Here is a 22,422-nt window from a genome sequence, read left to right on the forward strand (position 1 = left end):
AGTAAGCTACCCAGCTTGCCTTTTTGTGATGTTTAAAAAAGATGCTGCAGCATATGATAGTCGTTTTAACTCAAAGTCCGGTTTTTCATTGTGGCTGAACGGTTATTGACAGAAACGTGTCGTTAATTTAGCTATCTGCTTTTGTTGTGTAGCGTTACGCTGACTAAGGTACGTTTTTCATTTATTTACTGGTCGTTTAGTTTTAATTGTAGCTAGTAAAGTTGTTTTTATGTTGTTTAGTTTTATGTCAAGGAATCGCACATTGCAAAAGAAAAGTACACAACATATCTGTTTTTGGAAACCGTATTAACCTAACATACAACAGGCATGGCTAACAGACGTGTGCTTATGTGTAGTGTGTTGATGTGTAAACACACGTCTGTTTACTCAATACACTACCGACAAACTTGTACCAGTATACAGCATTCAATACAAACATCTTTACATTATGCATTCACATACACACAATAAGCGGCCATTTACACAGATCACGGTGATGGGCTTAATTGTGTGCATTTAATGTTAAGTTAGATACTCTTTGTTGATCCCATGCAAAAATAGATTCATATTAGAATAGATGGCATTCTTAAAAACTAGTATACAATGATAATCCATTATCTTTAGTGTTAAGCATATGAGGTACTATACACAATATACAAATATGAGTATGGGTCTTGTGTTAGCAACATAAAACATGTATTGCACTTGTAGCATCATCAGAAAAGGGTGAGCACTGTCTTTTTAGTGACACTATCGTGATGACGAGGCAGAACACTTCATGCAGGAGAACAAGACAATTGTGAAAATATGAATAATTATCAATGTCAGCAGTTTGTTTCATTGCTCTTTTCCCCAATAGGTAGCAATGGACCAGCACAGATCCCACAATCCCAACTCTAGCTACCAAAACCGCCTGTCAGCATACAAAAGAGATAGAGAAGAAAGTGGAAGAAATCCCTCTGGGAGTAAACACTCCAGACCAAACCACCACCCGTATAATAAGTCTGGGTCAACTCCTCGGCAAAACCCACCCAGCTCTCAGGGTTTGAGTACCAAAAGGGAGCTATATGAAAGAGACTTTCCAGTGTACAAACAGCCTGTTGAAGTAGGATGTTTTTCCCTTGACTCTGAGCGTAGATTTTTCAATGACAGCAGGCAGATGAGATACTATGTGGAACCTGACAGAAATCCTAATTTTGACCTGAGGGATGGATACAAAGGCCGCTTTATAAAGAGAGATGACAGTGTGAAGGAGAAGCTGGACCACATCCTACGCTGGATCTTGGCCAATAGATTAAAGCTCAGCTCAAGGGGGACCACGGCCTCACCATGGTAAGTGTCCTTATTAGTTAATACTTTTTTTCTCATTACGGTTAACATCAGATTGATAATTGTTTGTGACCTATAATCTCTAATTCAACCACCTATAACCATAATTTCCCTGTTGGACATGTATTCTTTGATCAAGCTCTGCTCTTCTCAGTGCTTTAGATGTTGATGTTGTGACATGGCGTGGTCATCTGACCAAGCTGCTGACCTCTCCCTATGAGACAAGGGAGGGCTGGTTGCTGGCGGTCACCAGGTTCAGGGGGACACTTTATATAAGTGAAGTGGAAACAGAAGCTGCTCGTAGGGATCGGGAGACTCGCACAGAGAGACACGAAGAGATGATGTACTGGGGATACAAGTTTGAGCAATACACATGTGCAGGTAGGTATTTACATAATAGAGTATTATTCACTTTAATTCAATGTTACTGCTGTTTACTTTGTTTTCTTTCAAACCCCGATGATCAGTCCACATATTGATTAACTGCCTTAGATCAGCTCAGATACTGGACATTTCACAAGCATCATGATAAAACATCGTTTTATATTTAGTCATCATAACTGTGGAAGCCCGTTTTAGCCAGGAAATGAAAACAATAGGTTAAATGTTCTTAATGACAAAATAAAAGTAACTTATGGTATTTCAAAATTATAACATACTGAATCATCGCTTTATGATCTTGGTTCTGTAGCAATTGACTTTCAAAGTTGTGCGATAGTAAGAGAGTCAGTATTTTTTTATGTAGCATCTTATTACTTACTATCTCAAAGTTATGACTTAGTATCTCCTAGCTAACTTTCTCCATTTTGACCAAAGTTTAAAAGTAAAAATTGTGATTTGTGTTCATAAAATAATGTTATTACAGTGAGAAGAATTTCATTTTTTATCTTTTTTTATTTTCCTGGCACAAGTAAGCTTCCATACAAATACTGTATGTCTCATTTTATTACATTTGACACACAAATCATATAAAAGCACATAGGATGATAAGTACTTCAGCAGTTTAAATGATTACGCTTGACATTTGTCCATCCCTGTAGATAACGCCCACAGTCTACCTGACCCAGGCGGGGTGGTTAACACCAATGAGGCCTTCTGCACTGTGGTGCAAACTCGGCTTGCAGATCACAGACTCTTGTTCTCCGGTGAGGTGGACTGCCGGGACAAAGATCCCAACGCTCCAGCTCCTCCTGCGTGCTACATCGAGCTGAAGACCTCCGCAGAGATCTGCACCCCCAAACAGCGCAGCAACTTCCACAGGTAGATGATGAAACAGAGAAGCATCACATAATTCACTTTTTCATGTGACACCATTTGTTGGACGTTTGATTTTACCAACTGCCATTATCCAAATTTTGGTGTCCTCAGGTTTAAACTGCTGAAGTGGTGGGCCCAGTCTTTTCTACCTGGAGTCCCCCGTGTCGTGGCAGGTTTTCGGGATCATGAAGGAGTGGTTGTCACTGTGGACACTTTCCCCGTCTCTAAAATGTCACATCTCATCAAGGTACAGTGAAGTTGTTTGCAGTGCTCAACAACGTAACTAATCATTGAGAAATCTATGTTGATATCTTTTTTTTCTTTTCTTTTTTAAATAGTTATTGGACATGAGTAAATAAAATCATCTAAATCAAAATAAGATCAACTCAATACATGCACATTTTCTTTCTTCTGGACAGAATGAACACAACTGCTGGAAGCCAACAGTTTGTATGAACTTTTGCTGCGATTTCCTTTCTTTTGTGAAGCGTATCGCAACTGAAGACAATCCAAGGTAAGTTGCAATGACAGAATACGATAACCTTTTTTTCAATTTATAATCAAATATACTTTATGAATAATTATTGCTTCCCCAGTGTGGTGTACCTGTTCTCCTGGGAGCCCCACAGAGATGTGACCTACTCCGTCCACAGGGACTCCCAGTATTCCTTCCTGCCACGCTGGTATGTGGAGGAGATGACCAGTAGTTAAGACTTGTACCTGCAGTCCTAATTTACAACAAAGACGTGGTCAACTAGGACTGTTAATTCAGACCTCCAATGGAGGATTGTTTCCCCAAAGTACATTGAAATGTGACATTCATACAGTTTAACAGTTTCTGAGTAGCCTGTGAACTCATTTTGTGTCACAGATCGCTACCATGTAATGTCTTTAATTTGTATTTGTTAAGCGGTAAGAACTGAACCATGTTTTTTATCTCTTGCATGTGGTGATTTTAATTAAGCCGTAATGATGCAACGTCAATATTGTTTCTCAGACTTTATTATAACAATTGAAACAAAATTAGAAAACAATGTTTTTAAAAAGTGAATATGTAAATACATGAAAATGACTTGCATCCACAGTTAAAAAGTTCTCTTCAAGTAGGGTGTTAAAAATATTTCAGCTTTAAAAAAGCTGTCATTGGAGAAAAACAAGTGTGAAGAAAACAGTATACACAGTGTAATTATGGTCATTGACTTTGCTGTTTTATAACGAATGGTGACATATTTACCAGTTGTGGGCTTCTTAACTATTAAATAAAGCTCATGTTGTTTTTACTAACTTGACTACTAGTGACATTTTCTTTGTTCAGAGCTTTCTGCTCTCTCACTTTCTAGCCTCAGATTTTGCAGTTTACTTTTCCGTAAATTTCAATTTTCTGCCTTCCCAGACATGTATTCCTTTACTCTTTGCTATTATTTTTTCATAAACACCTTTTGTGTGAAAGCTACATTTTAATTCCCTTACTCAAAATGTGCATTTATTTGATATTGTGAATTCAACAAGTAACATTACTCATCATAATGCATGTGTACCTGAGAACATCAGGTGTGTGAAAAAGAAAAAAACATAATGCTTACTCAAATCTGGTAAATAATGGAATTTCAACTTTTTTGTTGTTGCAACTAGGCTTCACCACTGGCACGGATTATGACAATGAACAGTCAAAATAATGTTATCTCCTAAATGTCTTGTTAGATGTAAGTAATATTGAGAGCAGCACCTTTGGTAATGATTAAAACTCACGTTAATAGATTAATGAGCCAGTTCAGCAGCAGAAAAATGAGTGAATGAACTTTGAAAATGGTTTTAAGGTGCAAGGCAGGAGAAACCTCCATTCACCAAATCAGAGTAAGAGTGCTTTGATAAAAAGAAAATATTGTATATTGAAAACCCAACACTACTAACAGTACACTGAAATAAATAACACCTGCGTGACTAAATGTTCATACTGACCAATACAATCTTGACGGTAAACAGTTAAGTGCATCATGGGTTTGTGTGAATCACCGAGTCATAACAGCATTTATATCACTTCATAATGCAGTTTTCAGATATAATTTAGAAGCACTTAATACACAGTTTGACAGTGTGCAAATATTTAAGTAGGTGTTAAGTACTTATTCCTTCAATTTATTTTTACTTAAACTACTATAATTATTAAAATCAAAATCTTTTTTAGGAGCTGGACACGTAAGTGCTGATTTTACACACAGTCCATATAGAGATATAGGGCGCTTCTCTGTTTCATTGTTAATGTATAACTGCCAATTTGTATGTAATGACATCTTAAGTCAGCACAATAAAAAAAAAACATTCAAACTCCGTTAAATTCACAGTTAAAAGATAAGACGGAGTTTGTGAAGAATGGTCCACTGGCTTGGATGGAGGCAATACCTACGTACATAGCTCTCCTTATTGGTATTAACATTTGCAGAAAGCCCCTAATGTTTAAAAAGGAAAAGTGCGACATTTTGGGAAATAAGCTTATTTGCTTTCTAGCAGAGAAAGCGAATATGCCTATTTCCCAAAACGTCACATTATGTCTTTGGTGGGATCACTTATAACAATCTCAACAGAGATTCACTAGTGGAGAAAACCCCAGTCCAAAAGGCCAGTCTGCACAAATGGAACCAGTTAAGGTTAAGAAAAAGAGGAAATTATAGGTATCACACCCACCTCTGGTTAGGGTGTATGTTTTTGGGCGAGTGTGTCCCTAAATAAAAAAGGCACCAATCCCATCTCTTATTAAAACATTAATGCGAGTGAAACACGTCCTAGCATCAACAATCACAGATAGGCATAGATCAAACCTATCGACAAGTGTACTAATGCAGTGCTGTATTCAAGTAGGTGTTTTTTCACTGTTTAAGTTTCTTGCTCAGGCCCATGACTTTGAATGTAGCAGCAGTGATCTTCTCGTACACAACAAACATGAGGGCAGCCGTCAGTACTGTCTGTAGCAGCTTGGCCTCGAGGCCTTTGTACAAACCAAGAACGCCATACTTCCTGTAATACAGGGAACAGATGTGTATTAATAACCAGTTAACTGTGTCAGTGAATGTGTTTGTGTTTGTAGCTGCACTCACTTGATTCTATCCATTAGTAGAGAGAAAATGTTTGAGAGGCTTCCAAACACCCCGCCCTTACCATCACCTTTGTACTGGCCGAACTGATGAAAAAGCATTGGGCAGGTTAGCTTAATTCCTTGAGATTTGAGGTTGAACAGCTGACATTGCCATGAGATATTAAAGATATTCTGCACCACTAACATCTGTACGGTCTACAATATACAGTGATTACAAAGGGCTCCATTAGAGGTGCTTGTCAAGCTCCTAAACTGTTATGCACAGAATTGCTATATTTTTTACATAGAAAAGATTTGTTTTCAGTTAAGTCTGAAGGCTGCTTTATTATTCTTTTGCCATTAAGAAATGCTGTGACAATTTAAATGTTACAATAAAAAAAAATAGAATATCATCAGGCTTATCCTCTAACCTCTTGGAAAGTAAACAAAGGGGTAATATTTTATTTAACTTAGTATTTACCCTCAGGATGGCCTGAACGGTCTGAAGAGGATATGTCGCGGTGGTAGCAATGGCCTTGGCAATGGCTCCAATGAGAAAGATCTCTGCTGAGGATATCTGTGGTGGGAGACAAAGAATTAACCCACTAATACCCCGTGGTTTCACTAGACATTTATAGAACCCATTTGATTTGATTGACATTTTCCCACAAATAGGATTTGGCTATCAAAACATAAAAGTGGTTCATTACTAGCCAAGCCGTTACTTTGCCCAAAGAAATATTTAAAACGATTTTAAATCTCAGAGTATTTCGGTCACCAGAACAACTACAACTAGAAAAGGCTGCACGTTTTAAACTGCTATTGTCTTTTACAAAATTAAACGTAATATTAAAATGGCTTATATTAAAATGTATTTTGTTGGGCACTTTTAGGCCTTTATTTGACAGGAAAGCTGAACACGTGAAAGGGGAGAGAGGAGGGAATGACATGCAGCAAAGGGACCGCAGGTTGCAGGCCGACCCAGGCCCGCCATGAGAGGATGCTTCGTACATCCATGTGGTTCAGAGTTTGATATTAGCAAACATTTTCTCGACTACAGCTGGAACAAAAAGATGAGTCAACTCGGTCAAAAAGGAGTCGAGGCTGATAGATTAGATTTGGTAATGTAGTATTCCTCACAACAATGCCAGTGTCTTCTCACCTTCTTCCCTCCCTTGCCTGCCTTTCTCTTCATGGCCTCATAAAGCATGAACTGTACAGCCGGGTTGAGGACGAGAATGAGAGAGGGCAGAGTGCCGTTCCACAGAGTTCCCACACCCTCATTGGCTATGATCTGTGAGAAAGCATCTGAGAAGGAAAGCCCGAACAGCAGGGTTTTACATTTGAGTAATAAAAAAAAAAGCTACTCTGAACAGTGAACACTGAATATAGAAAGACATGCCAAAGATGCCCCTGTACTGGGTCTGCTGGAGGTCTTCGTTCCTGAACTTTGCTCCCTGCAGCTTCAGTCGAGTGTTGACAACCCACATGGGAGTGGTCAGGATCACATTCACCACCCCTGTATGAACAACAGGTAGTTAGCTTTCTTGTATTATTTTTAAAAGATACCACATGTAGTTTGTGACCTGTACTAGCTCTTTAGAGCAGAACTTGAATAAATAGCAATGATACGCATGATATAATACTACCCTTATGATGGCTTCACAGTATTCCACTGATTTACAAGTGGCTAATGTAGAAACAAAGAGAGGAAAACTTCTAGCAAGAAAAATGGATATAAGTTGGAACTGTGTAATGGAGCCACTCCTATTATGTCATTTAATTGTGTCAATGTGGGTATGTTAAGTATACTGAAAAGAAAGTGCACATTCCTCTCGCTCATCTGCTGTAATGTTAGATAGCTAGTTACTTTTAATAAGGCTCCAGACACCACAACTCCAGTATACTGAGGAATTCAGAGCTTTCAGTGATAGACTAAAGTCGGATTTGTGCTTCTGCAGAGGCTTTAAACCTCTACTTGGTGTGTGCGTCGATCTCTTTAAGCGAATAGCACGGCCGGCATGTGTGTATGTGTGGGGAATGTGGGTAGAGCAAGTGAGAGAGTGACAGGGATTATCTTCGGAGCGAGTACCAAATCTACAGTAGAGGCATAGTGAGAGAAACAAAGGGTCTCCCCTGTGCTTTGTGAACACGGTCGGAAATCTGTAGCAGGAATGTTTATGTTGTTTATGGAAAAGGAGAACCCGGAAATGAGTAGGAGGTAATGCAACGCTAACAAGACACGGCCAAACGGACCAATCACAATTGTTGCGGTCTGCGTTGCTGTGACGTGTAGTTACAATTTTTGAGATGTGCACGTCAAGCTATCTCCGCGTAACTATGAACGTACCCACGGCAACGATTAAACACAAAACAATATTTTGGCCTTTAGTTAGCATTGTGTTAAGTTCATTTCTATTTAAAAGTTCTGCACTCTAGCTTTAACTCTCAAGTCAACAGCTTTACTACTTGACGGTTTCCATAAGGTTATAAATGTTATTAGTTGTACTGTACATGTGTTTACCTGATACAACCCCCATGAGCAGGTCTTTGCCGGGTGTGGACTTTTCTGGTCCAGATGCCGCCAGCTTCTTCAGCGTATTGAAGGTGTAGAAGTAGACAAAGTTGGAGCAGCAGAGGCTGGAGATGACTGGTAACCAGCCTCTGTATAGAGCCTGACTGGGAGAAATGATGAGAGTCACACTTAGAAAACTAGCAAATATCACATTAGAGAAGCTGGAACAAGAGTTTTATTATTTAATTAACAAAAATTGTAACAGAGGAATTTGCTGTCCATCAACTAATTGATACATTGATTGTTTCATCTATAGTTCAGACAGATGTTAATGATCATAAATGTCTCCTGCATCTACATTGCACTTGTGTGTCATTGAGTTGTTGAAATCCAACCAAAAAGATTGTATTTAAAAACAAAACAATCCATAACTTGGTATCCTTTTAACACAGCACAAAACTATACTTACAGGCCTTCTTCCTTTGCTATCTCAGCCAGGATGACAGGGGTAGAGTTAGACTTTCTCTTCTCATCCACTGAAAAACAAAAAACAGGTCCCCTGAACTAGATATTATTAGGGCAACTCCACCAAGATCAATGGACATGAGGAGGAATCTCATCCTAAATGGTTGCCTACTGATTTATTTATTTTTACAAAAGGTGTACAAAGTGTCCTTAGCTTGACTCATGAGGACTTAAAAGTCAGGATATCTTGGTCTAGCGCAATGCTGAATGAGTAGACCATTCCTTTACATCTTCGGCATGCAGTTATAGTAATTTAATTATGAAGTAAACCTTTATACTAAACTTGTTTTTGGCTCTTTTAGTAGGACAGATGTTTTTCAGAAAAGTTGTTGTTGGTTGGCTGCTCCAAGTTGTGTTGTAAACAAACAAAAATCATTGTTAAAATAGAAACTTCTATTAGGTATCCTCAGTCCAAGATGATAAGACCTCAAACTTACCCTGCAGTCTGCTTTTGGCTGTGTCCAAAGGAAAGAAGACGGTCATGGCTGTCGCACTCCCCTAAAAGCCATTTTAAGAAAAACAACAAAACAAAAAGACAAGAGGCTCAGTCGCTTTCCCAGTAAAACAATTCCCTCTTCAATACCAGCACTGCTAACATCAAGCTAATAGACAATAGACCAGACAACCCACATACTTTACATTCATTTATGACATCTCATTTTATTGCACTTTATCTCTGCTCACCATTGCACCTGCCACAGCATGAACCAGCGTCTCGTAAGACAGAAGGCCGACAGCCGAGCCACCGTTCTCGGACATCTCTGCACACCCAAACACCGGGACAATAACTGCGGAAGAAGGACCCGAACAGAGGTAGCTAGTGGTCAGTCTGTTTTTTCTAGCTGCGGAACTGTTTGAGAAATTACACAAACTTTCACAGCTCCGACTCCATGGTGTTCACGTATACAAGGCGGCCAGAAATAAGAGAAACCGAAGTAGAGAGAAAAGTGCCGAGCAATGTTTCCTCCCAGTCCCAATTCATTGGTTGAACCCTGCACCCAGTGACTGTAAAAAGAACTACAACAACTACTACTACTTCTTCTTCTTCTTCTTCTTCTTCTTCTTCTTCTTCTTCTTCTTCTTCTGTTGGCGTTTAGCAAGTAGTAAAGACGCATTACTGCCACCTAATCTAGTGGAGGGTACAAAAAGATGTTAGTATTTTTTTGGTTGGCTTGCATTTTTCAATGCAGTGCTTTTACTTGGAGAAATTTCCTGTATGGTATTTGTAGTTTTACTTAATGAAGGATCTGTATAATACGTCTTCCACCACTGTTTTTAGCATATGTAATTGTAAAGCAAATATAGAAAGTCAAAATACTTAAAATAACAACACAAATTAGCTAAAATAAATTAGCGATTTAAAATATTACTAAATCATTATACATATATTTCTCTTTTTAACAAGTCTGACCGTAAAACAATTCTTGTATCAAAAGCAGTCAATGAAATCACCAGTGGTAAAAGAAGCATTCAGATATTGTACTAAACTAAAATAGTTATCAAAGGTGGAATGTAACCAAATACCAAGTATTGTACTTACAGCAGTTTTGAGGTATTTGTACTTTTGAGTATTTTCGATTCCACTATATATTTTACATAAGTAAAAGTCCTCAGTTCAAAATTTTACTTCAGTAAAACTAAAAATAGTATTTACAAATATACTTAAAGGGATACTTTGCGATTTTAAATAATAGTTCTGTAAGCTAAACACCACTTCCACTGCCCACACTAAGATGACACCGAGCTGGATTTAAAACAGCAAAGTATCTCTTTAAGTATGTAAAAGCACTCATCATGCAGTGTGTAATATTACATTTGGTGGATTATTACTTTAGTTTAGTTTGTGGTGATTTGGTGCTATATAAATAAAATTGAATTGAACAGTTTAATGGTGTAACTGGTCAATGTGAGGGTCCAATCAAGTATCATATTGTATAAGGTGACTGCCTTTTTTATGCAAAATTTGAATCTGTAAAGTAAATAGTAAGTGTAAAAATAACTGTTGTAGAGTAAAAAGAAGTATTATAAAGTAGCAGGAAAAGTTTCACTTAATTGTACTTACGGTATAACACTGGACATCATGCTGGTATCACACTTAATAATTAAGCTTTAAATAACTCTTACGTATGTTCTCAAGCATCGTTGGTGAAATTGTGCAGTTGACAGTAGGGAGCTGGACTTTGCTTTTGTTTTATGGCTCTGAGCTGCTGACATGTTAACGCCCAGTGATCACTTTGTTTGCTCGGGTCTGCAGTCGAGTCAGTCTGTGCATCTGACAGGAGCGGGTTTGGGGGAAAAAGAAAAAGGAGTAACAGATTTGACATTTTCTGTTCTTTTGAAGAGATGTCTAGGTACCACAAAGCAGCGATTGATGGATACTTGGACCTCTTGAAGGAAGCCACAAGAAAGGACCTTAACACCGCAGATGAGGACGGCATGACTCCCACCTTACTGGCTGCTTTCCACGGACATGTTGATGCTCTTCAGCTCATATGCAGCAGAGAGTAAGCATGATACACTCCTCTTTATCACCTGGGCTTCACCTCACTCATAGCATACTGACACAATGAATGGCCATAGCAAGGTTTATCTCCATGTTTATTAGAGCTCTGACGTTTCTTGATATGTTTCCATTTGGAACTATTGTTACACTAAGACGCATAAATACATACATTTTATTGCAAATTCTACTGTAAAATGTGTACTGCTCTAAAACTAAACTAAGATATACAATAAAACTATTAATAATGTTCACTGAGCAAAGTTTAAAAGTTGACCAATTAACTTTATGATTGAAAAATAATGCGTTTTATGCTATTTTGACAGAGCATTATTTAGGACTTCATTTGGGGGGTTTTACACGCTGATGTTCACATGTCTGCAGTATCATACTATGAGCCAAAACTTCATTCCACTCTTTAGACTTTTCTCTCTCATGAGCTGAGCCAATTGTTTAATCAGCCAAAGCCATCCTGTAAAACAAAAGAGCCATTTATCTTTCCCAACCACCCCCACCTCCATTATTTATTCAACACTACAAAAGACAGGCTTAAATGTGGAACAGCATTCTCCCTGAAAACTGAGGTTTAGAAAGAGGTTTTTGAGGATATTAGGGTAGTAGGGCGTGAGGCACACCAGTTGCCTGGTTCCAGTACCAGTTACCAGTTACGTGGACAGACTTTGTAGCTGATGCTTTTCCGCTTTAGTCATTGGGATTTATAACAAATACAGCAATTAAGACTTTTATGGCTGTGACAGTAAGGCCCAGCCATGAGTGGACTTTAAATCTTAATAGTTTACCAATTATCTTCAGCAGTCTTTGGTATAATTTAGTTATGTGTTGTAAGTTTATTTTGTAAATGAAAGATTATATGGTCATTCTTAACATGTATTTAAAGGAATACTGTATGGTAATTATGTAGACGGATCCAGCTGTAACAGTTTTTTTTTTCTTTCTTTCTTTTTAAAATGTTGTTACCTTTTAGAAAGAGCCAGCTGTTTCCCACCATGTCCAGTCTTCACACTAAGCTAAGCTAATCGGCTGCTTACTCAAGCTTCATATTTATCCCAAGAGAGTATCAATCTTCTCATCTAACTCTCGGTTGCAAAGCAAAGCGTATTTTTCTAAATGGCAAACTATCCCTTTCACTGCAAACTGAGCCATGACTTGACTGACAAAAACTAGTTAAAAGACAGGTGAGCCATTATTTGACTCCCTTGGGAAAGTTAGCACAACATAATAATAAAGAGAGACTCGCTGTATGGTGCGACAAAAAATCTAACCACATCAAACCACAGTTGTTCTCTCCTGTTTGAGTGCCATTCATTTTTGAAGGATTTTTCCCACCTTTTAGATAGAATAAGATAAAAACCACTTTAACGCATGCCTTGATGTCTAACAACAAGAGCAGCTTTACTTTTTACTATTTAATTCTTACTTTCCTAAACTCTGTTTTTGTTTTTGTCAACATTCTGGTGAACATCTGTTTTTTGATTGGATTGCACTGAGGTAGTTTAAATGTATATTTTATGTCTGCGTTTTAACTCCTTGGGACCATGTTGGAAATATATAATATAATATTCCCATTTTATCGTGTTGTCCCTTGAATTGGTGAGTTTTGTAGGTACCACAAATAAATCAAATCAAACTAAAAAAGTAAACAATCTTTAACATTTTCTTTCTACAAACCCTTGTAATCAATTCTTTCTTTTGTGGACAGAGGAGACCCCAACAGGAGTGACATCTGGGGAAACACACCGTTGCACCACGCAGCGGCTAACGGCCACATGCACATCCTCAGCTTTCTGGTTAACTTCGGTGCTAACCTTTTTGCACTGGACAATGAACACCACACAGCTATGGACGTTGCTGCTTCTCGTGACCGCATGGACTGTGTGCGCTTCCTAGACGCTGCTGCCTCACAGCAGACCAACCAAAACCCCAAGAAGGTGGCCAATCAAAAGAAGGAGGCTGTCAAAGAAGCTGAGAAACGCGTGAAACTCTGCGAGAAGGTGAAAAAGAAACACCAGACCAAGATGGATAAAATGTACCATGGCAATACTGGGTCTGTCTCAGAGGCCAGCATGGCATCAGCACTCTCAGACGGTGGTACCATGTCCAGCGTCAATGAGCAGTTCTCCAAGCTTATTGCTGCTGATAAATCTGGCTCCCTCACAGCCAGGTTTAAAGGCACACTCCAGAAGAAGCTCGGGAAGAAAGATAAAGGCACATTGCAGAAATCAGGAGGGGATGGGAATGTTATTTTCCTCAAACAGGAGAGTGAAGTGTCTGAGCAGCCAGAGTTTCTGGATGTCTTCAATGAGCAGGATGAGAACATGTTGGACGGAGAAGGAATGGCAGGCTCCGAAGATTATTCCGACGATGACAAACCAGACCAAGTCAAACAGTCCATTTTCAACCGGCCCGGCCTTGGAGGTCTGATTTTTATGAAGAAGATGGGGGTGGAGTCAGAGGACATCCCCAGCGGGAACAATGAAAGTCTTGGCTACCTCGTTCAGAACGAGTTGTTCGAGGCAGAGGAAGACGTTGCTGGCTTCGAGGGGAATGGTAATGCTGATCTGCCCTGGGATCAGGAAGATCTGGGACTGGATGATGATGAAGATGAGGAAACCTCTCCTTTAGATGCATTCTTGTCTGCCATCTCCTTGCCAGAGTTTGCCCTTGCATTCAGCAGAGAGCACCTAGACCTGGAGGCATTGATGCTTTGCTCTGATGAAGACCTAAAAGGCATTCGCATCCAGCTGGGACCCAGGAAGAAGATCCTGGAAGCTGTTGCTCACAGAAAGAGCGCACTGGAGACTCCTGGCGTCATGAAGGACAGCTGCTTGTGATCTAAAAACGTGAACAGTGGTTAAATAATGATGTTAGAAGCTTAGATGAGTCAGTGTCTTTTGTAAATAGAGCCACAAGTTTGATTCTCTGTGTAAAACAAAGATGATTCAGCAAATTTTTTCTCTAAATAACATTTTCTACACCTGAACTATATATCAACCTTTATTTCTATGGAGATGAAACGCCATTGTGCTCTGGTTAAATAGTATTATCCATGTTCAGGCCAATTTACACACAGCATGACAGGTGTTAGGACCTACAATATCAGCAATGGCCTCCATAAATCTGTTTGACACGGACAAAAAACGTACAACATAAGCAATTCAATTTTTAATCGATAAATTACATAACAGCGTCATTGGATGATTTGGATGTACTCTTTTGTGTTTTTTGTAATTATTTTTACTGATGACAACATAATTGTTGAATAAAAAAAACATAATGTCTCTAATTTAATATTATCTGGTGTGTGTGTGTGTGTGCTTGGATTTGTTTTCATCATGTTGTGGGGACAAGAGTTTTGTCCCAGGGCCTTTTCTTTTACCTCTTAGGGCTCCAGCACACTACCTGCATGGCGTGAGAATGGTGTTTCTGTTGCGTGTCAGACGCGTGGTGTTTTCTATATCTTTGCACACCAGAAGCGTGTCTGACGCAGCTGCTGCTAGACTTTTCTGTACACATGTAAATGTTTCCCATTGATTAAATAAAATAATAGCGTGTTCTTCAACTTTATTTTGTCAGGTGTTTTGTTTGAACATTTGTGTGCAAATTTTTCGACATTTCGTTCTGTATTGACAAATCAATAATTGAATCTATGTATTTTTTTATTGCATTTTATATCTGCATTCGTGTCAAAACCTAGAGACTTTCAAACATCAAAATGTCATTTATTAAATGTATTTGTGTCAAAATGACATATACATCTTTTCTTATTCCATTTTGACTGGAAACACGCCCGAGACGTGCGTGCCACGCAGGAAGTAAGGAAGCTCTAACCTGTTGACATGGGAGCCAAAATAAAAACAGACATGCCACTCAGGCAGTGTGCAGGAGCCCTTTTCAGCTTCCATTGGGGGGAAATTGTTGGTCACCAACATGGTACAAGTATTGTGGTTATATGAGCTCAACTCACTGCAAGTGAAGAGTCATAAGCAAATAAAGGAAGAAATTCACCAAATCCACAGCCCATGCACAGCATAAAGACGTGAGCTAACTACATTTTGATCTAATCCTTCTTCTACAAAATCATCACCTAATGACTTGAAACAAGAAAAACCACAAATGTTAACACACATTAAACATAAGGATAAAATGATAATGTTTGTTGACTGAAATCACAGCAGTCCCCTTGATAATATTTAAAGAATATTTCTAAATCCGGCCCTGCAAATAGTTGCTAATATTAATGTCTGATTGGTAATCCAGCTTTAAGAAGATTTAGTTGAAATTAGGAAATCATTAACAGCAGATCTGAATCAGGTAATGGGTATACACATACAAGGAAGTTGATTTGAAGTTTCTCTCAATGTTTCCACACACAGTTCCAAGAAAAATTGACAGGAAGATAGAAATACATTTCATAAATTCCTTATGTGAAAACACAGGTGTGGTTCAGGCTATAAGGCCTTCATAACTATACCGTATTTCTGGCCTAATTAAGCAACCATGACCAACAACATGATGGCAAGTGGCAACTGTAAACAATTGAGTAAAATATTTTACAATTATACCTTGACCATAAATAACTTCAACAGAGAAAGAAATACGACTAAAATCACTTTCTAAAATGAAAAGTTCGTGGCGGCTATGGCGGCGCGGGAACTAAAAAAGCAAAGCCGGAAGTACTCCAAGGTGAAGTCTCTTGAGCTGTGAGTGACTTCCGGTGAGTCTCTTTAAATGCTGGTTGTTGCCGTTTCGTGGTGGGGGAGAGTGGGCTCACATTGAAGTGGTCACGATTATGTCCATCAGGTAATGCCGTTTCATGTCACCTGGCCCTTCCTGGTATGTAACGGTAATACTTATCCAATGACGGATCGTTTTATTCAAGATGTAGCTAACGGCTCGTTTGCTCTGCTAAGCCTCATTAATGAGCTAATATAGACAATCTCAGGTCGTCTCTCCGCTTGTTGCGTGTCCCCCGACTTTACAAATACCCCTCATCAATTAGAGTTAACTCACTGAGGACTAGCCCAGCTAATATTTAAATCGCTTGTTTGATCTAAAGTGAGAATATGTTGTCAAAGTGTTTTGACTATGATGTCTGTTTTGCCTCTACTAACCTCGCAGGCTTACCGAGCAAAGTGAGACATGGCTGAAATATTTGCTGTCAACGCCGATTTTCCCTCGCCGTCCACTATAAACGCCACCTTTCCTGTCCAGGAGGACGCCGGCGCCGCTGCTGCCGCCCCTCCAGCCTCTTTGAGCAGAGAGGATTACCTGTTTGTGGAGTCCAAGCACTCCAACACTGTCCTGCAGGGCCTCAACAGCTTGCGGCTCAACAACGCCTTCTGTGATGTGACCCTGTGTTGTGGAGGACAGGAGTTCCCCTGCCATCGCATTGTGCTGGCCTCCTTTAGCTCTTACTTCCAGGTAAACGCAGCTTCCCACCTAGTCATGTCAGTGACACACACAAGAATCTGTGCATCTTAATTTCTCCTTGGAAAGAGGAAACAAGGAAATGTGTTTTTTTTTTTGAGGGATGAGATGCACATTGAAAGCGTCACAGGAATTTGTCAGCTGCATGGCTTCCGGGAAGGCTTCTCTCCTGTATCCTCGCTCGTGGCTTCTCTGTGATCCCTCCTCGATGCTCGCTACTCGCTCCTCAGTGCAGAAATAAGAGCTTTGAGACGGCCTTTACGGCCTTTAGCTTCCGGTTCAGCCGAGGATGCACCTAAATCCAGATGTTCGTTAGCTAGAAAATTATGTCATATCTCCTTTCATCTCTTCAGGCAATGTTTTCCACTGACCTGATAGAGTCCAAACAGGAGCGTGTTGCCATCAATGGAGTTGAGCCTCAGATGATTGGCATGTTGGTGAGCTACGCCTACACCTCAGAGGTCTACATTTCAAAAGCGAACGTACAGGTAAATGATCAGCTCATATTTGTTTGTTTTTTCTTCCCCACCGCCAGCCTTCCTAAAGAGCATTTGTACTGAGAACTGATAACATTTTGTCCAGGCCCTGCTGGCAGCTGCCAACCTGCTGGATGTGATGGCTGTTCGAGAAGCCTGTTGTCATTTCATGGAGTGTCAGATGGATGAGATGAACTGTGTGGGGATTCACTGCTTTGCTGAGGCCCATTCGTGTAAGGTGCTGGAGAAACGCAGCATGGACTACATTCACGAGCACTTCAGCAGTGTTTCTCAGCAGGTGAGACTGATGGAGACACAAGGCTCAACTGGTCTGGTTGCAAGACTATATAAGCTGGCGGCAGGCAACCAGATACTGGTTTCCCTGTCTAGTTTTGTAAAATAAACTTCTTGATATTTGCAACTCATGTGTGGTCTCCCACACATGAGCCTTGATTTTGGTTGTGACAAATTGGGGTCTCTGGGGCTTTAGGAAATTGGGAGGGGCACTTTACATTAATTTTATAGATTAAATGTGTACATGATTAATGGATAAAATATTGTCGGTAAATATAATTGTTAGTACTAGAAAAAAACAACTGAAAAATCAGGTGTTTGGTGCTTTGAGAAAAGGTTTGAAGAGTACTGTACATACCATTATTCTCATGGTATGTACAGTACTGTCAAATTTCCCAACCAGCCGCGTCAACAAAAATGTAAAAAAAACAGCATTTTGTCGAGTCCGTTTTCTAAAATGAAAATAACAAATCATCGCCAATATCAAGTTGATGGCATTGCTGCCTTTGCGCATGTCACTAGTACCTCGCCAGGATAATTGAACCTGTCAGTGTTGAGGGTTTAATGTGTGGGAGGGGCTTAACAAAGACGATGAGGTGATTAACTACCATTGCATCCCACCCAACTAAAGTTCACTACACATGTACACCAGGATGGACATTGAAACATGAATAAACTCATACACACACTTACCCTAATATATGATTTGTACATTCAATTTTCAATCATAACATTCAACAAAGCTACTGATGTCTGCATGTGTATTGTTATTCTACATGTCAACTATTTTCACAAAAAATAAAAATCGTGTCCATTCACAAAGCAGGTTGAGTTGGTTGTCATTCACATTTTATTTATTTTATTCCCCCCCCCGCCCACCCACCAGGAGGAGTTCCTGTCTCTGTGTGTGGACAAACTGACAGAAATCATTGCCAGTGATTTTCTGATTGTGCCTAAAGAGGAGATGGTGTTTGAGGCTGCCGTATCGTGGTTGAATAAATGTACGTCTCGCAAACAGAGCTTTGAAAAGGTCAGTTTACACAAGCATGTTCGCATGCACATTATAATGCACACGCAGTTAGCTTATCTCGTAGTTCTTCTCGTCTCATCTTTCCATTGTTCCTCAAAGGTCCTTGAACACATCCGGCTGCCTCTCATCAGCCCCTACTACCTCCATGATGTGGTCGAGTCTCTGGATGTGGTGAAGGAGAACCAGAGTTGCCAGAAGCTCATCTCCGAGGCCAAGGACTACCTGCTGCTGAAGGACCGCCGTGGAGAGCTCTACTGCTCCAGATCCAGGCCACGCAGGTCCACCGGTAAAATCACTCGCATCGCATGCAATTTCTTCATGAGGAGAGGCTGTATCTAGTCTACTTTTTTTTCAATTTGCACCTTTTATAAAAAAAAAAAAAAAAAAAAAAAAAAAAAATCCTCATCAAGTAATTGTGAGACATGTAAGACTTTGAATTTTATTGAGACTCACCTTTTTGTTCCTTTTTTATATAAAGGTTTACATTCAAAAAATTTTTTCCCGTTCCTACTTATTATTAATATTTATTATTATTGTGGATATTTGACTGCTTGTACACTGTTTTTTTGCACTACACTTTGTTAGTTTGCAATACACAAACCACATAACAGGATTAATCAAACGTCAGAACGTCAATCGGCAACTATTATAATAACTGATTAATCAAAGGCAAAGCAAAAATGCCAAACTCAAACATTTTAGCATCTCGAAACTGAATATTTGTTGGTTTTCTTGGTCTTCCATCATATAAAGCCACCTATCTGTGGTGTTGTACCCATGGTTGGGTAAAAAGACATTTAAATACATCAGCTTCATCTTTTGTGAGCGGCATCTTCTCGTATTTTATGGAGAAAACTATTTATCAAAAAAACTGATTTAAGCGATAAAGCAAATAATATTGGTTTCAGCCCTGCACACGACTACGTTGTAGCCTACCGGGGCAAACGTTTTAGATGAACATAAATCCAAAGGCCAACGTGCCTGGTTTATTACTCTGTTCCTCTACTCTTGTTGCCATGGCAACAGGGACAGCTGAAGTGATAGTGACGGTCGGCGGTGAGGATGACAAGGTGGTTCTGCGCAGCGTCGAGAGCTTCGATCCTGTGACGAATCAATGGAAGAACCTGGCCTGCCTGCCCTTCGCGGTGAGCAAACACGGGCTGGTCCTGTCAGGTGAGATTCAGGGAAATTTAAATTCACGACTGAGCAACGGCAAAGCTTAATATGCGGTGCACATGACGAGTGACATGTTTGTTTCCATCCTCCTGTTCTCCGTCTCTGTAGACTCCACTCTTTATTTGGCAGGAGGAGAGTTTCCCGATGGCTCAGCCAGCAGAGAGATGTGGCGCTACGACCCCTGCTTCGACTCCTGGATGGAGATGGCTCCAATGAATGTAGCTCGCTCTGAGTTAGGTGAGGCAGTCTCTGTACCACAAGCCCTTACTCTACCGTCAAGGACATCATATATGCCTTTTCAGGGATTTTAAAAAGAAAATCTGTCTATGTCTTAACTGTCTTCTCCAAGAAGGTTTTGAAAGGAGCATGTTGTGTTTTAGTTGCATTAAGAGCTTTGAAGTTCTCATTTTTGGTTGCTAATTTTTTACACTGTAGTAACAGGTTCATGTTCTAAGTTCTCTCAGAGGAGAAGGGCATAGAGAAACAAAAAGTTATTATATTAGTGTCTCAGATAGCTCAGTTGATAGAGCGGGCACCCATGTATAGAGGTTTACTCCTCGATGCAGCAGGCCCGGGTTCGAGTCCAACCTGAGGAGGCCCTTTGCTGCATGTCATTCCCTCCTCTATCTCTCCCCTTTCATGTCTTCATCTGTCCTGTCAAATAAAGGCCTAAAATGCCCCAAAAAAATCTTAATAAAAATAAATGAATAATTAGAGACTAATTGTCCTCCCTCCTCTCAGGCCTGGTGATGCTGGACGGCTTTGTGTATGCAGTGGGAGGGTGGGAGGGACGCTCTCGTCTGGACTCGGTGGAGTGCTACAACCCTTACACCAACACCTGGCAATTCACAGAATCTGTGAAGATGGCCGTCACAAGTCCTGCTGTGGTGGCCCTGGACGGACTCCTCTATGTTACTGGTAGGAAACTACACGTGAACACTTTTCTTGAGGTTGTTACATAAAAAATATATGGATTTACAGTTGTGTTCTTTCTTTTTCTTTCATGTGTCACTCTGTCATGTTAGGTGGTGCAATTCTAGAGGATGGTGACGGCACAGACCTTGCTCAGGTGTACAACCCTAAAACCTCTGTATGGACAGAGGTTGCCCCCATGCAGATCGCTCGATCTGGTTCAGCTGCTTGCACACTCAAAGGAAAGATTTATGTTATAGGTATGTAACTCACTTTAAAGCGCTCAACAACACCGCAACCACGCCAATGAAATCTAGCACGATGATTGCATTGAGTGTTCGTTCTCCCAGGTGGATGGCATGCCTCGACAGAGAACACCGATAAGGTGGAGTGTTACAATCCTAAAACCAATCAGTGGACCATGTGCGCCCCCATGAAAGAACGTCGCTACCGGCCTGGTGCTGCTGTGGTGGATGGACATATCTATGTCCTGGGAGGAGAAGAAGGGTGGGACAGGTGAGGGGCTAATCTGGGAAGTCTTTTTTTTTTTTTTTTTTTTTTTTTTTTTATATCTAATCTAATCTTCTAATCCCACCCGGAACTTTTGCGGAAGCCTAAGAACCATTTCAGGAATTTACTGGTTCACCTCTGTAATTTCTTGTTTTCATCCTTTCATTAGCATTCAACGATAAATACAAAGAATTGTTTGAAAATCAGACTATGTACCTTATGTTTTTGGATGCAGTTGCATATAACATACATTTCATGCAGATATCACGACACTATCGAGAGGTACTGTGACGAGAAGGACACGTGGGAGATCGTTGGAGAGATGACCACCAGTCGCAGCTGGCTCAGCTGTGTGTCTCTCCAGCTGAGGAAGGACCTCCACATAAACAACTTTCCCGGGACGCCAAATGACAACTGATCTGTCTGAGGAAACGTTATGTGGTTGTTCTTTGCACCCTCATTAGGGAACATCGCCCTACAAAGCTCAGAGCTGTGGAAGACAGCAAACTGTGAAGGGACGCCTGGACTTGGCAGAGCACTGGTTGAGCTGTTACAGGTGGCAAAGAGTAGTAGTCAGGTTTTTTTTCTTTTAAACGGTGACTGCTAGTGGAAAAAGTCTCACTTGGGTCCTAACTTTAGGCGTGGTAACAAAGGAAACATCGTACATGAATTTCAAGTTACTGATTGACGACTCAGTTATAACTCCCCTGTGTATGATGGTTAGGGTGCTGTTATGGTCCGAGCACTCAAATCTGTGAAGGTTTTCTCAGCCAACAGGCTGTATTTTTGTATTATGTGGCATATTCAATGGGGTGTGACTAGCTGTGAGAAAAAAATGGTAAATATTTGGCTCTATCAGAAGATGCTCTAAGGGCCAAAGAATCTACTTGTGAATATTTTCAAAGGTCACCTGTGAAAAGATGTCTGTACGTGAGCAGTGTTTTTGTAAGTTCTGAATGATTGTCGTCACCACTTGTAATATGTTCAGTATATTTTTGTAATGTGCATGATGCATTTTAATGACTATAAATGGAGTGGGTTCTAATAAAGATTTTTATTATTTATTGTGAGTGCTGGGATTTTATTTTACCTTTCACAAATGACCTAGAAATACGCACAGTGACAAGTTGACTTAGATCAAAATGTATGATATTTAACAATAAATTGCAGGAATGTGTGTGTGTGGTATGCGTGTATCTCTAGAACCGTTAGATTTGATTTCAAACTCGACAGGTGTCTTGCTCATAGTCCATTCATATATTATAGACAGTCGGTTGTCTTGCTACGGGCACGTGTAAGTGCGGTGCCAAGGTTGACGTTGTTTGGATTAGAAATGTGTGTGTGTGTTGGTAAAAGAAGCACACGTTGGCTTTTTCCGCT

At 40.0% G+C, this 22,422-nt stretch overlaps 4 protein-coding genes across 7 annotated transcripts; 3 read left to right on the top strand and 1 right to left on the bottom strand.

The window, feature by feature from the left end:
• Positions 1–14: 14 nt before the first annotated feature.
• dxo (decapping exoribonuclease) lies at positions 15–4,461 on the top strand. 2 transcript variants are annotated; one of them, XM_034895332.1, is made up of 7 exons: positions 15–168; positions 860–1,332; positions 1,484–1,710; positions 2,370–2,589; positions 2,698–2,833; positions 3,006–3,100; positions 3,183–4,461. In XM_034895332.1, the coding sequence occupies exons 2-7, from the start codon at positions 866–868 to the stop codon at positions 3,295–3,297; spliced, it is 1,260 nt and encodes a 419-aa protein (XP_034751223.1). In that variant the 5' UTR covers positions 15–168; positions 860–865; the 3' UTR covers positions 3,298–4,461. The 2 variants fall into 2 exon arrangements, with proteins under 2 accessions (XP_034751223.1, XP_034751224.1); XM_034895333.1 differs by having other exon boundaries at positions 3,075–3,100.
• A 679-nt stretch (positions 4,462–5,140) lies between these two features.
• Positions 5,141–9,720, bottom strand: LOC117958739 (peroxisomal membrane protein PMP34). The gene is made up of 9 exons (XM_034895334.1): positions 9,381–9,720; positions 9,134–9,194; positions 8,641–8,707; positions 8,181–8,335; positions 7,059–7,175; positions 6,819–6,964; positions 6,138–6,233; positions 5,679–5,761; positions 5,141–5,598 (listed from the first exon to the last, which is right to left on the bottom strand). Exons 1-9 carry the CDS (start codon positions 9,453–9,455, stop codon positions 5,451–5,453), a joined length of 948 nt encoding a protein of 315 aa, XP_034751225.1. The 5' UTR covers positions 9,456–9,720; the 3' UTR covers positions 5,141–5,450.
• A 1,145-nt stretch (positions 9,721–10,865) lies between these two features.
• On the top strand, positions 10,866–14,439 carry anks4b (ankyrin repeat and sterile alpha motif domain containing 4B). The gene is made up of 2 exons (XM_034895330.1): positions 10,866–11,200; positions 12,917–14,439. Exons 1-2 carry the CDS (start codon positions 11,040–11,042, stop codon positions 14,046–14,048), a joined length of 1,293 nt encoding a protein of 430 aa, XP_034751221.1. The 5' UTR covers positions 10,866–11,039; the 3' UTR covers positions 14,049–14,439.
• A 1,446-nt stretch (positions 14,440–15,885) lies between these two features.
• Positions 15,886–22,104, top strand: si:ch211-256e16.3 (kelch-like protein 17). 3 transcript variants are annotated; one of them, XM_034895327.1, is made up of 12 exons: positions 15,886–16,017; positions 16,336–16,638; positions 16,998–17,132; positions 17,227–17,418; positions 18,301–18,444; positions 18,544–18,730; positions 19,471–19,617; positions 19,729–19,857; positions 20,362–20,538; positions 20,646–20,792; positions 20,883–21,048; positions 21,304–22,104. In XM_034895327.1, exons 2-12 carry the CDS (start codon positions 16,357–16,359, stop codon positions 21,458–21,460), a joined length of 1,863 nt encoding a protein of 620 aa, XP_034751218.1. In that variant the 5' UTR covers positions 15,886–16,017; positions 16,336–16,356; the 3' UTR covers positions 21,461–22,104. The 3 variants fall into 3 exon arrangements, with proteins under 3 accessions (XP_034751218.1, XP_034751219.1, XP_034751220.1); XM_034895328.1 differs by having other exon boundaries at positions 19,477–19,617; XM_034895329.1 differs by lacking the exon at positions 20,646–20,792.
• Positions 22,105–22,422: the final 318 nt, after the last annotated feature.

Source organism: Etheostoma cragini, chromosome 15 (genome assembly GCF_013103735.1).
Source record: "Etheostoma cragini isolate CJK2018 chromosome 15, CSU_Ecrag_1.0, whole genome shotgun sequence".
Lineage (NCBI taxonomy): Eukaryota > Metazoa > Chordata > Actinopteri > Perciformes > Percidae > Etheostoma > Etheostoma cragini.

Bases quoted from the DNA above. Each gene is read 5' to 3' on its own strand.
- dxo (XM_034895332.1), top strand. From the start codon at position 866: ATGGACCAGCACAGATCCCACAATCCCAACTCTAGCTACCAAAACCGC. The intron at 1,333-1,483 runs GTAAGTGTCCTT...TGCTCTTCTCAG, and splicing joins GGGACCACGGCCTCACCATG to TGCTTTAGATGTTGATGTTG. The intron at 2,834-3,005 runs GTACAGTGAAGT...TCTTCTGGACAG, and splicing joins AAATGTCACATCTCATCAAG to AATGAACACAACTGCTGGAA.
- LOC117958739 (XM_034895334.1), bottom strand. From the start codon at position 9,455: ATGTCCGAGAACGGTGGCTCGGCTGTCGGCCTTCTGTCTTACGAGACG. The intron at 8,336-8,640 runs GTAAGTATAGTT...CATTTCTCCCAG, and splicing joins ATAGCAAAGGAAGAAGGCCT to TCAGGCTCTATACAGAGGCT. The intron at 6,965-7,058 runs GCATGTCTTTCT...TTTCCTTCTCAG, and splicing joins CCAGTACAGGGGCATCTTTG to ATGCTTTCTCACAGATCATA.
- anks4b (XM_034895330.1), top strand. From the start codon at position 11,040: ATGTCTAGGTACCACAAAGCAGCGATTGATGGATACTTGGACCTCTTG. The intron at 11,201-12,916 runs GTAAGCATGATA...TTTTGTGGACAG, and splicing joins CAGCTCATATGCAGCAGAGA to AGGAGACCCCAACAGGAGTG.
- si:ch211-256e16.3 (XM_034895327.1), top strand. From the start codon at position 16,357: ATGGCTGAAATATTTGCTGTCAACGCCGATTTTCCCTCGCCGTCCACT. The intron at 17,133-17,226 runs GTAAATGATCAG...CATTTTGTCCAG, and splicing joins TTTCAAAAGCGAACGTACAG to GCCCTGCTGGCAGCTGCCAA. The intron at 20,539-20,645 runs GTAGGAAACTAC...CTGTCATGTTAG, and splicing joins CGGACTCCTCTATGTTACTG to GTGGTGCAATTCTAGAGGAT.